General features: G+C 39.1%; 1 protein-coding gene across 4 annotated transcripts in view; it reads right to left on the reverse strand.

Annotated features, from left to right (window-relative positions):
• Window positions 1-12,546, reverse strand: part of LOC141791930 (glutamate receptor 4) — a 220,000-nt gene that overhangs the window by 13,750 nt on the left and 193,704 nt on the right. For all 4 annotated transcript variants that reach the window (XR_012598340.1, XR_012598339.1, XM_074672644.1 and 1 more), the window contains exons 12-13: window positions 7,500-7,698; window positions 5,159-5,406 (exon numbers count right to left, since the gene is read on the reverse strand). Coding sequence is in view for 2 of the 4 variants with exons in the window: in XM_074672644.1 (XP_074528745.1) it covers window positions 5,159-5,406; window positions 7,500-7,698 (447 nt within the window). In the remaining 2 variants the exon portion in view is untranslated. The remainder of the gene's footprint in view (window positions 1-5,158; window positions 5,407-7,499; window positions 7,699-12,546) is intronic.

Below are 12,546 nucleotides of genomic sequence, written 5' to 3' on the forward strand. Positions count from 1 at the left end.
TAACTGCTGACTGTGGGTTGGAATCAACATAAGCACAAACAGATTAGTCCTTTTAGCCTTTAGCTCGTGCTCTATCTCTCTCCTGTTTATCTTTCTTCTTCTCTTCTGTCCCTTTTCTGTCTGACAGTTAGGCTCCAGTGTCCACCATCACTACAAAATTAATCACAGAAATCATTTTCAGCAGAGGAAAACAAGGATCTGGCCATGGATGACCTGAACTGGAAGCTAAGAAGTAGCAATTTAAAATAACTTGTAACCTGTAATATTGGTGCTGATAATCTCATTTTAAAGTGTGGATTATGATCAGGCAGATATCTAGAAAGGAGACTTTCAAACTCCTCACAGCCCTTTTAAGTAAAAACTGTCTTGTTATACTTGGTATGAGACACATTCAACTAGTCAATCCAAAAAAATGTCTTGTTTCAAGTTATTTAAAGACAAAAAAATGTGGTCTGAATTGCTGTAACAAGTGAAAACAACAGTGTCCCCTTGGGACGAGGACCCTAAAAATCTGCCAATGGAACAAGGGAAATTTGTTTGAAAATTTGCCTGAAACTAGAATAATGTCTAAATACAAGTCACTTTTCTCGTGTTCTAATTTGTCAACTTTCAGCCACTTTTTGGACAGGCTCTTCGATTAAAGCATTAGATGTTTTTTTTGGCTGATATTTCATCTTGTTCAACCAGCAGGTCAACGTTTTTCCACTAACTCAGCCAAACTTAAATCCTTATGTACTATCCAGACAATTCCTTGGTGAACAATCTTTGCTGAAAACAGTTTTCAAAACTTTACTGCAAGTTAAGTAGTTTTTCTGAAAACTTCATTCTACAGATCTATTAACCTTCTATTAATCTTGTAGAAACAAAATTGAATATTTTAAATCAAATACATTTTACTTACTTAAGGTTCCTGATTGAATTTTTATTCAGTTGTAATACTGTGATAAACTGGCTGTGTCACATCTACAAGCTGAAGCTATTTCACTTAACACGGCAGCTTCAATTTTGGAAAGTAGGAGTTTTATAATGTATTTTTTAACCAAACAGGACTTTAAAATATTAAACTCAAACAGAACTTTATAAAATTCTTGAGTCTGGTGAAGAAATTGATGATTTAAAATCTTTAATTTTCATCCAAAATGTTGGCAATCAGCACCGTCACCAAATGTTGCTTTGAGGAACAGACGCCCAGAAATAATCCAGACCTGTTCTGACACCTGTTCTGGAAAAATCATGACTGACTTTTTCAAAATGTTTCTGAAAAGTTGTTAAAAACTTTTAATTTCATATCGTCTGAGATTGAGAGTGAAAGATTCGTCTCAGTGTGCGTTTTGATCCTCATTAAATATCTGCATCATTATGAAAAATAAACAAATCAAAAATCAGAGATGAAATGGATCAGAGAGAAAAAGCAGAAACACTTCATCCAACGCTTCTGTTTTGTTTTCGGAGCCGTTTGAAATAACAGACCCGGACGCCACCAATGCCCGCTCCTCGTGATGCTGGTGTGTTTCCTCGCTGATATCTGGACGAGTGGCTGACAGAAAACGATAATCCTCGAAAACAAGAAGACGGAGGCCCCTGAGAGGGTGGAGGACTACCGTGATCTGTCAGGGACTCCTCCTGGTCAAAGCAGGGGCTGAAAACTGGGATCAGCCGGGCCGCAAAACAAACCAGCAGCTGCTCCGCTCGGATTCAGGCGTCGCGTGCAGAAGAATTTACAGAGAAGAACGAGTGGGGTGTGATCTGTGCGCCGCGAGGGGCGCGAGCGCAGAGGAAAGGCTCCTTTATCTAAACCTGGGGGTTCAGAGGGGTCTACACTTTACCTGAGTCAACAAATATATTACTTTCTACAGAAAACCTGCTTAATATGAAAGAAATTTAACAAAATATGAGAGGTTCAAAAATATCGGGAGCAGGACACATTTTAACACCACAAATTTTTGACTAAATGCAACTCTAATTAAATCTGCAACTCCAGAATAACAATATACAACCTCCTAATCCAAATTTTAAGACCAGTTAGAAACAAATCACAAATTTACATTTTTGTACTGTTGGATTTCAAAAAGGATCAGCTGATCAAAAGTTGAAGAGAACAGACTTTAAAAGTCAAAATCTGCTCTAAAATGTGGATTTAATGTGATTTTCTGTCAGGTATTTACTTTGTCATGACCAGACTGTAAAAAAATGGACGTCGTTGCTCGGCTTGGGATTGAAGTCGCCACAAAAACTGCTCCCCCTGGTGGCTGGCTGCAGCACTGGTCAAAAACTGTCTCAAAATCTCATCTCAATTTTTCATCGTTAGACTTGAGAAAATCAGATTCTCCCTGGAAGGTTTCCTTCAGACCTTTGATGAAATTTGGCAACCTGTTTTTCTTCATATAGATCCCTTACCTATTAAAGCAGAAAACCAATGAACTACTTTTTTATTTATTTATTTTCATTATTTGAATATTACTAGATATTTAGGTGTATTTCTCCTTTCTTCTCTTCTTTTCCTTTTCCCTCGTCTTTCCTTTCCTCATTCTCTCTGCGATACCACTTGTCTACTTGTTAATACTCTTTGACAATTGAGCATATTATCTTGTCCTTTTTGTTCTTGTGTGATTGAGTTTGAATGAAAATGTTATTGTTCGGAAGTTGTTCTGTTTTGTGTATCTAAAATGTCTTTGCCTTTTCTGTGCAAACCTCAATAACAGAAAATCTAAAAAAAATAATTGTCAAAAAAAAAACAGTCTCCCCAGTCATTCCAGATGAGCTGAGGTCAAAGTTAAAAAAATAAACACACCTGGTAGAAATGTTTCTCACATCCGATTGTTGTTGTGATTTGATGCTACTGAGCTGTGTTGTGTTCAGGTCTTTTTTTTCTGAAAAGTTTAATTTTCATTAGTTATTAGAAGTTAAAAGTTCTTGTAAAAATATATCGGGAGGTAGAGATAAGATTGATTTAAGTTTCACTCGCTTTTAGGAACTCAGAGAGCAGCACTGGACGAAGAACTACGTGAGTTAGCTTTCTGCTAACCAGGTATGTGTCAAATACCCGTGATTAGCTTGTGCTAACATGTTAAGTCAGGTGCACGGCTCTCGAGTCTTTCCCATGTAGAAACGCGATGCTACAGGTAGGGTGGCCAGATGTTTACAAGCCACATGTGGGACAAGGAGCGTGTTTGTGCCGGACAATGTGGAACAGAGATAAGCTAAATTTTTAAATAATGTCCATCTAACCCTGAAACATTAATATTTCTTTATATGAATGACAACAATTTCATTTGGTTGCACACAGTTTGCACGTTTATGTTTTGCTTTTTTCTCCCTTTAAAGGAATTTTTACAGTTCATTGCTGCTGCAGTACCAGGTCCGTCTTGAAAAGAGATTTCAAATCTCAATGAGGCTTTTTATCTGGTTAAATAAAGGAGATAATAATGATAATATTATTATTATTATTATTATTATTATTATTATTATTATTATTATTAATAATAATAATAATAATAATAATAATAATAATAATAATAATAATAATAATAATAAAAATAAAAGCCATTGAAATGCTCATGTCACTGGAAAATAATATCCATAAAAACTATTAAAAAATCTACTTGTAAAAGTAAAAAAAAAAACTAGAAGTTTCTCAGAGCTTATGAAAAATGATAGTATAGATTTAGAGTATCAGGTTTTTTTTACAGTGAACTAATCTGTGCACAATAAAACAAAAAGGCACCAGTGACAACAATTAAATTTCCTGCACATTTTTTGAAGGTTTTAACATCATGACGTGTGTCACTTCACTACTGTTTTGATTGATAGCGGACACACGTCATGGTGATAGGGCTCTTTCAGCTATTGGACGAAGAATATGCTTTCAGAAAAGAGACTGCCGCACTTTGGAGCACAAAAAAACAATCAAATGCCGGACAAAGTCTTAATTTGTGGGACGTGGGAAAAGTGATTAAAATGATGGACACCTGGTCACCCTTGCTACAGGTAGCTCCTGGGTAAGTGAGTGTGTTCACATAGTGACAGTCGGAGGCAGTGGGCGTGTGCTGACGCCGACACTGACAAGTAACAAAAACTCCCACAGACTCTACCTTTACAATCCAACAGAGCAAAATGTAAATTCTTACAATTTCTCAACGGGTATCTGTTATCTTAAGTTTAACTTCTTCTTCTACTGTTTCTCTAGAGTTAATTTTACTCTCATATCTCTACTTCCTCCAGCATGGGGACTGATTTTGCTCTCACCACCTCGGGTTAGGAGTTTAAACAAACGATGGTGTTGAAACCTCTTTAGTAGAAATAACAAACCTAATGTTGGGTTATTGTTTTCACTTTAATTACACATGACTAATGATAGCCTCACTCCCCCTAAGTGGAGTTACTCAGAGCCGTTATAAGACCTGCGCTCCCTGCTGATCTCCAACACGTGTGTGTTGAGCTCCGGCGTTCTCCACAGGAGGAAATTAAAGTACAAGCAATCACTGCGCTGCTTCTCGCTGTGCCGCAGACACACCTGTGAAGTTCAGAGTGTGTTTCTCCTCCCCCCTCGGTGAGCTCTGTGATGGATGAGCCTGTGGATTGAATGTGTTTCTCCCCGCAGTAATGACACTGCATTCAGTGGCAGGTCTGTAAATTCCACTATGTGCAGGAGGCAGCGACAGAGTCTGGCACCGTCACCCGGGGCTGCGCTTTCAAACGGCTCCCAAACTGCTATTTCAGTCACTTAGTAGAAAGAAAGACCCGCTCAGCCGTGAAGGGACGCTGAAGTAGCATTAGCAAAAACATCTCTACTGATTAAATCTGTTGTAAAAATGCAGATTATTGAAACAGACATTTCTCTAAGTAAGACACTTTGAGATGAGCTTCAAGCATGCCGTTCAGACAGCGAGCACGAGCACAAAGACTCACCTGGAGAGGAGCGCTGCAAAGAAACAGAATGAGATAACCACGGCTGCTTCGTCACATGACCCCCACGTGCATGCAACAAACACAGATGTAAAAAAAGCTGCTACGTCTGCCCTGAACGAGACAGAAACACGCCCCACCCACCCGCACCGAGCAGTCAGAGGACACAGAGAGAGATAGAAAAGGCGGCACACCAGGGAAGGTGGAATACCATAACAACACGTGGAACATATTGTTACACTATTCCACCCACCTTAACTGTGAACCCTTGGGTGTAGCTACTCCGTAGCCTTTGGAGTCCAAGTTTCCTCCCACTTTCATGGTGTCGCACGGCTTCCGCTGCTCCGTGTACTCGTTCATGGTGGACTCCAGCAGGAAGGCGTATTTCCCTTTGGACTTCCGGACGCGCGCCACGCCCTCGGCCGTGGTCTTGGTGAAGACTGTGGGCTCGGCGGACTTCATGTAGCCCCACATCTTCTCGTAGACGGCGATTTTTGAGCGCTGTGGGGTTTTGAAGGAGGTGGAGGTTTAGAAGTAGAGGGAAGACAGAGAAAGAGCAGCCACGTACGACAACATCAGAAACTCAGGAGAATGTGATCCTGTGACCTTACAGACCACAGATGAACAAACATCATCGTCCAGGGTGACTAAAACTTACTACCAATTTCCAACCCCACTCTGGGTGAACATTGCATCTGAAGCCCTCAGTTGTACCATTATAGGCATTATAGGCCTTATCATAAAGGTTTGTCATTTTGCATGTGGTCTTTATTATGCATCAACAAACTGGGTACTAAAGAACTTGGTGAAATTAAAAAACAAGTATCGAACTATCAACTGCTTATTGGGAAATTGAATAATTCACTGAACACTTCAAGGGTTATTATCAGAGGAAACAATGAACCTAACCAGGGCTCTCAAGTTTTGAGTGCAGACTAGAGTTTTCTGTCTGCGTCTTTACTCTTACCAGGACAGGGCGCGCGTCCAAAGACGCCGAGTGTTTCTGGAGGTATTCAGGTCAGATATTCACATGTACATCGGCTGCACTGTTAAGTGACATTACTCAGACAACAACAGTAACACTTTAAAAGGAAGATATTGAGCCTATAGTCCACAGAGCAGATCGTGGCGGCATCAGATGTGCTTACGTGCAGGAAAGCCAGACGTGCGTCCTATCTATGATGCGTCACAGCTCACCAGACATTTCAGACTTTCCCAAATGTTTATACGCCAGGAAAAGAGAAATCATAATGATTGTTCACGAGTCCAAGTCAAGTCTGCAGTCTCTCTGTGGACATTTTTTTCAGTGTGAGAAATACAATGTTTGGCAGGAGTGTGTGACAAAAGACCCAAATGAGTGACTGTCACGCTCAATGCGTGACACTTGAGAGCCCTCCCTAACTTCTGTTTTCAAGAACTAAGCAGCTATTTATCACCTGCTTCTCTGGAAGGAGCAGAAACATAGGGATATGTCCAAAAACATTTAGTGGTGGGTTGTGATTTAATTTCAAATAAATTATTTGAGTATATTTCAAAGAAACTGCAAAACACAGCAACCTACCAGTTGTGACTTTTGACAATAAATTTGGACATTATTCTAAAGAAGTTGTGTGCAAATTTCAAAGAAATAAGAAAAAACTGTTTCTGATTATTACCTAAGTGAGAGGAAATTTGCAGACCTCTAAAGTAAAGTGTTACCATTACATTAAAAAGTAATTCGTTATAGTTAAGTGTGCTTCTTCATAAATACAATTAGTTTCCAGGGAAAGTAATTATTGTGTTACTTTTACAAAAGTCTTTAATTTTGCCAAAGAATTCAGTTTTTGAGCAGATTTTGCTCTGGGACATAATGTTCACATGTGTGTTCTTGTCTTTTATGTCTATGATGTCGAAGTGGTGCCTGTACTTCCATCCTGAAAATACCAGTTTTAACCTCACAGACTGCAACATGTCGGCTACTTGTGCTTCGTAAAGCACCCCCACCCTCCCCGGAGTTGGTTTGATCCAAAGACGCTGCATGAGATCCTCTCTGACTGCAGGTTACACAGACGCTCACAGGTATCTGTGTGATATTTGATGATGAAAAGTTGACGTTAGCATCAGCTCTTTGTTAAAGACGTGTCAACATGATTGTTCTCATCATTACTCGTGTGTCTGACGCTTTTCCCCACATTTTATCTGCAGCTCTTCTCTGAGCCTGGTCGAATACAGAGTAACACGTGGTAACAGCGTTATTCCTAACACTGTCTATAACAGACTTTTTTAATCATTTATCTGATTCAAGCAGCACTTTGTTGTGTCTCTTATCTCTCGGCCTGTCTTCTGAATGATTTCCGCTCTCAGATCGATAAAGTTTTATCTTATCTTTGAACATCCGCCCTGATGACCTAACATATTGCAGTGATGGAGAGATGTGGAGCAGCGATAACAGCCCACCCCCAAAAACAGAGTTTCTCAAAATACATTTCAGCTGAGTGACTTTTTTCCAAAGGTTTGTCTTGAGATGTGTTTTTAGACGGTCAGGGATGTGTTTTCTGCATCGGTCCCCCTCCCTGTCTGAGATTAGCCCACTAATCCCTCCAACACCCACTCACCCTGAAGAACTCTTTGGTGGACCCAGAGTCCAGAGTGCCGTAGGCGATGTCCGTCTGCTTGGCCAGATCCTCGGCGCTCTCGATGGGGGAGACCATCCTCTCCACGGTGAGGAAGGCAGCCAGGTTAGCCGTGTAGGAGGAGATGATGATGAGGGTGAAGAACCACCACACTCCTCCCACGATCCGACCTGATAAGGATCTTTGAAAAGCGGGGGAGGAAGGGAGGAAAGGAGGGAAAGCAGAGGGTAAAAGGGAAGATGGATTAGTCAGTGAGTGTTTGAGCAGACGTTGAGAGAAAGCTTTTAAACATGATTAGGGGTGGGTGGTTAACGGTTTCATCACTATCACAAAATGGATTTTGCTATACCTTTATTAAAAACCGCAGTAAAGCATTGTTACACATAGCTTAGTCCAAGTAGTGGTTAATCTATGTGGGAGGTCTATTTTTCTCTGGACGTGAGAAGACACTTTTCTGCCACAGACATTCTGAAAATACACCTTTAAGGCCGTTAGCACCGAGTCAGTGACGTGACGAAGTAAACGGCTTCCCTGTTTTGGACACAGGCTGTACATCGCTATAGGTAAGTGTCTATGGTTAAACCTCAAAACCTTAAAAGTGATAAGACCTTTTTTAACAAAAGTTGTGGCAACAAAATAGACATTTTGAAGCAAACTGAAGCCCTAGTTTGCGGACCATGATCCGCTACGTCTTTCACACGCTTTGAACCCTGCAGTTTAACAATAGTGCAGCTAAACTACAGATTTTTACGATCTAACGAGCTTTATACCCTCGTAGCATTAAAATCAATACATTTCTCGATTATTTTTGTTATCAATAAAATACGTGCCAACAAAAACGGAGTTTGCTCACCAGTACAGTGCACAGCTACTCTTCCAAATGCACATTGTGGGCAAAGGCCTTTTTCTAGCACAGTATTAGACATTTTCCACATGCTAGGTACACTTAAAACACAGAACAGAGTCAGAATTAGGGATGGGAGTCAAAAACCGGTTCCTGTTCAGAATCAATAAGAAATGTTTCAATCCATCGATATCGTTAGCCTTTGTGCTTAACGGTTCCCTTATATAAATTCCTGTATCGAATCAGGATTTTCAGCTTGAATTTTACTGAAGAACTGACTTCATAAAGAAATGTACATCACTCTCTCTCAGGAGATTCATATTCAGTACATTCAAAATGGTATAAATCTTCTTATTTACCAAAATAACCAAATAGCACAAGCTTGATGCTAACGTATATGGGAAACTGCATTGATATGCTAGCAGTTAGCATACATCAGTATAACTGCAGCTTCAGGAAGTCAGAAACAGAAACAGAAACATATCACATCAAATCTTTGCAAAAAACACTGAGAATTTCAAAAGTCAAAAGCTAACAGGCTAATGAAAGGCTAATGGCTGACATCATAACTACGGGAAGGTTCCAAACAACTTAAACTACTGCTATAACCACTTTGAGACACTAGATGGCCTACTTGAGTTATTAATATATTACAACACAGAACATCAACGTCACATTGTGCAATTTTGACCTGTTTCTGTTTAATTATGCCCAGAAATATCCAGACCCCGGGACCAATTACATTTTATTCCCTTACAGTATAAACTCGATCAAATGTTGTTGACACAGAAAACCTGTAAATCTACTTTTTGTACCAAGAAAGTTCACAACAGGAATTGATTAGGGAATTGATAAAGAATCAGATCAATAAGCAGAATTGATAAGGGCAGCGGTGTTGACAAAATCTTATCAATTCCCATCCCGAGTCAGAATAAGGTTTTGAGAAGACTTCATTTTTTTACATGTTGGAAAACCGTGAAGTAATGTGAAGAAAAAATACTGTGATATAAATTTTGGGCTGTATCTCCCTCCCTTAAAAGTGATGATATGTGAGCGTGTGGAGCATTAGGAGACCAGCGCCACAAGGTGGAGCTGTGACAACACCCAAACCCTCCTGAGCTTTATTTACCCCTCATTAGTGGCTCATAAAAATCCCCTCATGTTGACCGGCTATGATACAGACCGGGGTTAGCTCCTCCTGCCCCCTCTCCTCGTGTCTTTCTGTTTATTGGTGGGATGAAAAAGAGCTGCGGGTCCCCGTGGCCGGCGTGGCGGCAGCACTGTTCTTTTCTTGTTTGTTCGCTCAGGGGAGACAGATAGCCCGCTGCTCCGGAGCAGCAGAAGGTCGTGAGGAGAATCTTAAAGCATAAATGCTGCATTGAGGAGAACAAACAAGATCTCCCCTCGGTGCAAATCAAACAGTGGAGGGTACAAAACCCTCAGGCCTGCTTGTCAGATGGTGAGAGGGATGGGGGGACAAGACGAGGGGAGGAGGGGTCTGCAAGACTGTGTTTGGCTGGTGTTTCCACTTTGTCTTATTGCAATTTGGCTTCACTTCAGAGTACCCATAATTCACTCTGCTCCTCTCTGCAGGTGTTGGTGGCATCGTCCAACCTTTAAACACTCACATGCATAAAGAAACTCTCCTGTAAATGATTTTTCTAACGTCATTTTGAGTGCAGAATCCAGCCGACGTGTGGCGTGCTGCAGCAGAGCATGTCTCCTCCACACACACACACACACACACACACACACACACACACACACACACACACACACACACACACACACACACACACACACAGGAAGCTTTACCCATGAAATAGACTTACTTGACGTATTAGCTCTGGATTTGAATACAAATGACTTCCTTCTCTTTTATTTCCCGCGCTCTCGTCACCGCTGAGTCTTTCTAAGAGAATTTACGCGTAAACTAATGACTCCACCGTCAGGAGGGGGCTGTGACTGATAAGATGTGAGGATCTCCTCTCCATTTCCCACCTGAATCAAACATCCCTTCACTCTCCTTCTCCTCCCTCACCGTCTCCATCCTTTCTCCCTCATTGCTTTTTTTTTTTTTCTCTATGAATGCAGCAGAGGATTGTGGGAGTGTAATAATGGGACCAGAGGAGGAGCGTCTGTGCAGTGTGTTTGCTGGCTGATACCACTGACTTTGATCCACAGTGACACACCGCTGTGTCTTGATGGTCCCGCAGTAAACAGAGAGGACGGGCAGCGAGGAGCGAGGAGTGAGGGGAGGGAGGAGAAGCTTAGAGATGAGAGTTTGGGTGATTTTAAGGCGACGTCAACGTTTCCGGTGTTATCGTTCTTCCTGTTTAACTTTAATAAATCACTGCAGTGCATGATACTAATGGATTATATTATTAAAATAAAGACAGCAGAGATTAGACTCATGTAGAGAAGGATGATTAGACTGTGAGATGGGTTATTACCGTATAATTCCCAACATAAGCTGCAGCACTGTGTAAAAGTCTGTTTTCAGGGTCTCAGAAGAAAAAAGTTTAACTTTCTTCTCGTCTCATGAAACAAATTATCTAAACAAGCTGTTGAGCAGTGGTTCTTTCTGTTACTGTAGAGTTTGTTACCTTTACTTTCATAAGAGCCATTTACTCTAATCTACTTTAACTTTGAATAAAGACCGAAAAGTGTGTACAGATCGATACATGGTAGAAATCAAGAGAGCAATTATCTTTATGAGAAGTTTTTTGTGTTTATAAAATTGTACACGTGATTCTTAGCTTTTTATAAAAAAATTTGCAAATTTTAAAAAAGAAAACCAAAAATGTCATGTCATAAATGTAATAAATTTGCAAAATACATACATTTTCAAAAATTTGCAAAATTTTCCAAAAATTTGCAAAATTTTCCAAAAATTTTAAAATTTCAAAAAAACTGCCAAAAAAGGAACTTGAATAATTTGAAAAAAAAAATGCAGGAATTTCAAAATTATGACATTTGAAAAAGTGAAAAAAAAAAAAAGATTCAAGAAAAAAGGCAAAAAAAAAATTGACATTAAAAAATGTGCAAAAAATTAATTTAATAAAATTGCAAATTTTAAAAAAGAAAACAAAAAATGTCATGTCATAAATTTAATAAATTTGCAAAATAAATACATTTTCAAAAATTTGCAAAATTTTCCAAAAATTTTAAAATTTAAAAAAAAATTGCCAAAAAAGGAACTTAAATAATTTGAAAAAAATGCAGGAATTTCAAAATTATGACATTTGCAAAAATGACAAAAAATGATTCAAGAAGAAATGTCTAAAAAATTGACATTAAAGAAATGTGCAAAAATTAAATAAATAAAAATACGCATGATTTTATCTATTGTCAATGTCTTTTATCACCAATACCCTCTGTAAGATTTTTTTTTTGAATAAATAATAATATTTATCAAAGCTCTTAGGAGCCACTGCAAAGGAGTCAAAGAGCCGCAGGTTGAAGACCCTTGTGATAGCTGAAGCTGGGTCGTAAAAACAGCTTAAACGCTGATAACAGTCATGCCACTGCCTCTGCTGGTCACTTATCCTAGACTGAGCTTTCAAATAAAACCAGCTTTCAACTAGGACTACTGACTCAATAGCAAACTGGTTTATCTGATTCAATTTTAACCCCTTGATGCCTGTTGCTGCAAATTTGTGACATACCCTGTCAGGTCTTGATGCTGCTGAAATGACCTTTTTGTCTCATTATTACCTATTGATTCATATTCTACACAAACCAAAGATCTTATCAGATCCACTATGTCACAACATATCAGTCAGGGATCAACTTCTCATGTCTATATATAAAATATAACTTAGTAATAACTATAGTGTGTACTATACTCAAATTTACAATCGCCACTTAATTTAACATCTGTAGGAATGCAAAAACACATAAAAACAATATATTTTTATTAGTGGTGGGACTAAAAAAAAATTAATCAAATTAATTATGCCATTTGTAATTAATTAATCATAATTAATCGCATTTTAATCACATCAATATTCAACATCAGAAGCAACACTTTTCAATTCAAACAGATTTTGGTAGAAGACTGAATCATTGAATATTCTCATTCTCAAACAACAAAATCCTGTTTATTTTGTTCAGAAGATGTTTTTTGGAGGACACTACTTTCAAGTACATTCATCAGCTGTTATGTGGTAAATAGTGCTGTCA

Source organism: Halichoeres trimaculatus, unplaced genomic scaffold, assembly GCF_033239565.1.
Source record: "Halichoeres trimaculatus isolate MK-OKI-2021-1 unplaced genomic scaffold, fHalTri1.1 fHalTri1_scaffold_6, whole genome shotgun sequence".
NCBI lineage: Eukaryota > Metazoa > Chordata > Actinopteri > Labriformes > Labridae > Halichoeres > Halichoeres trimaculatus.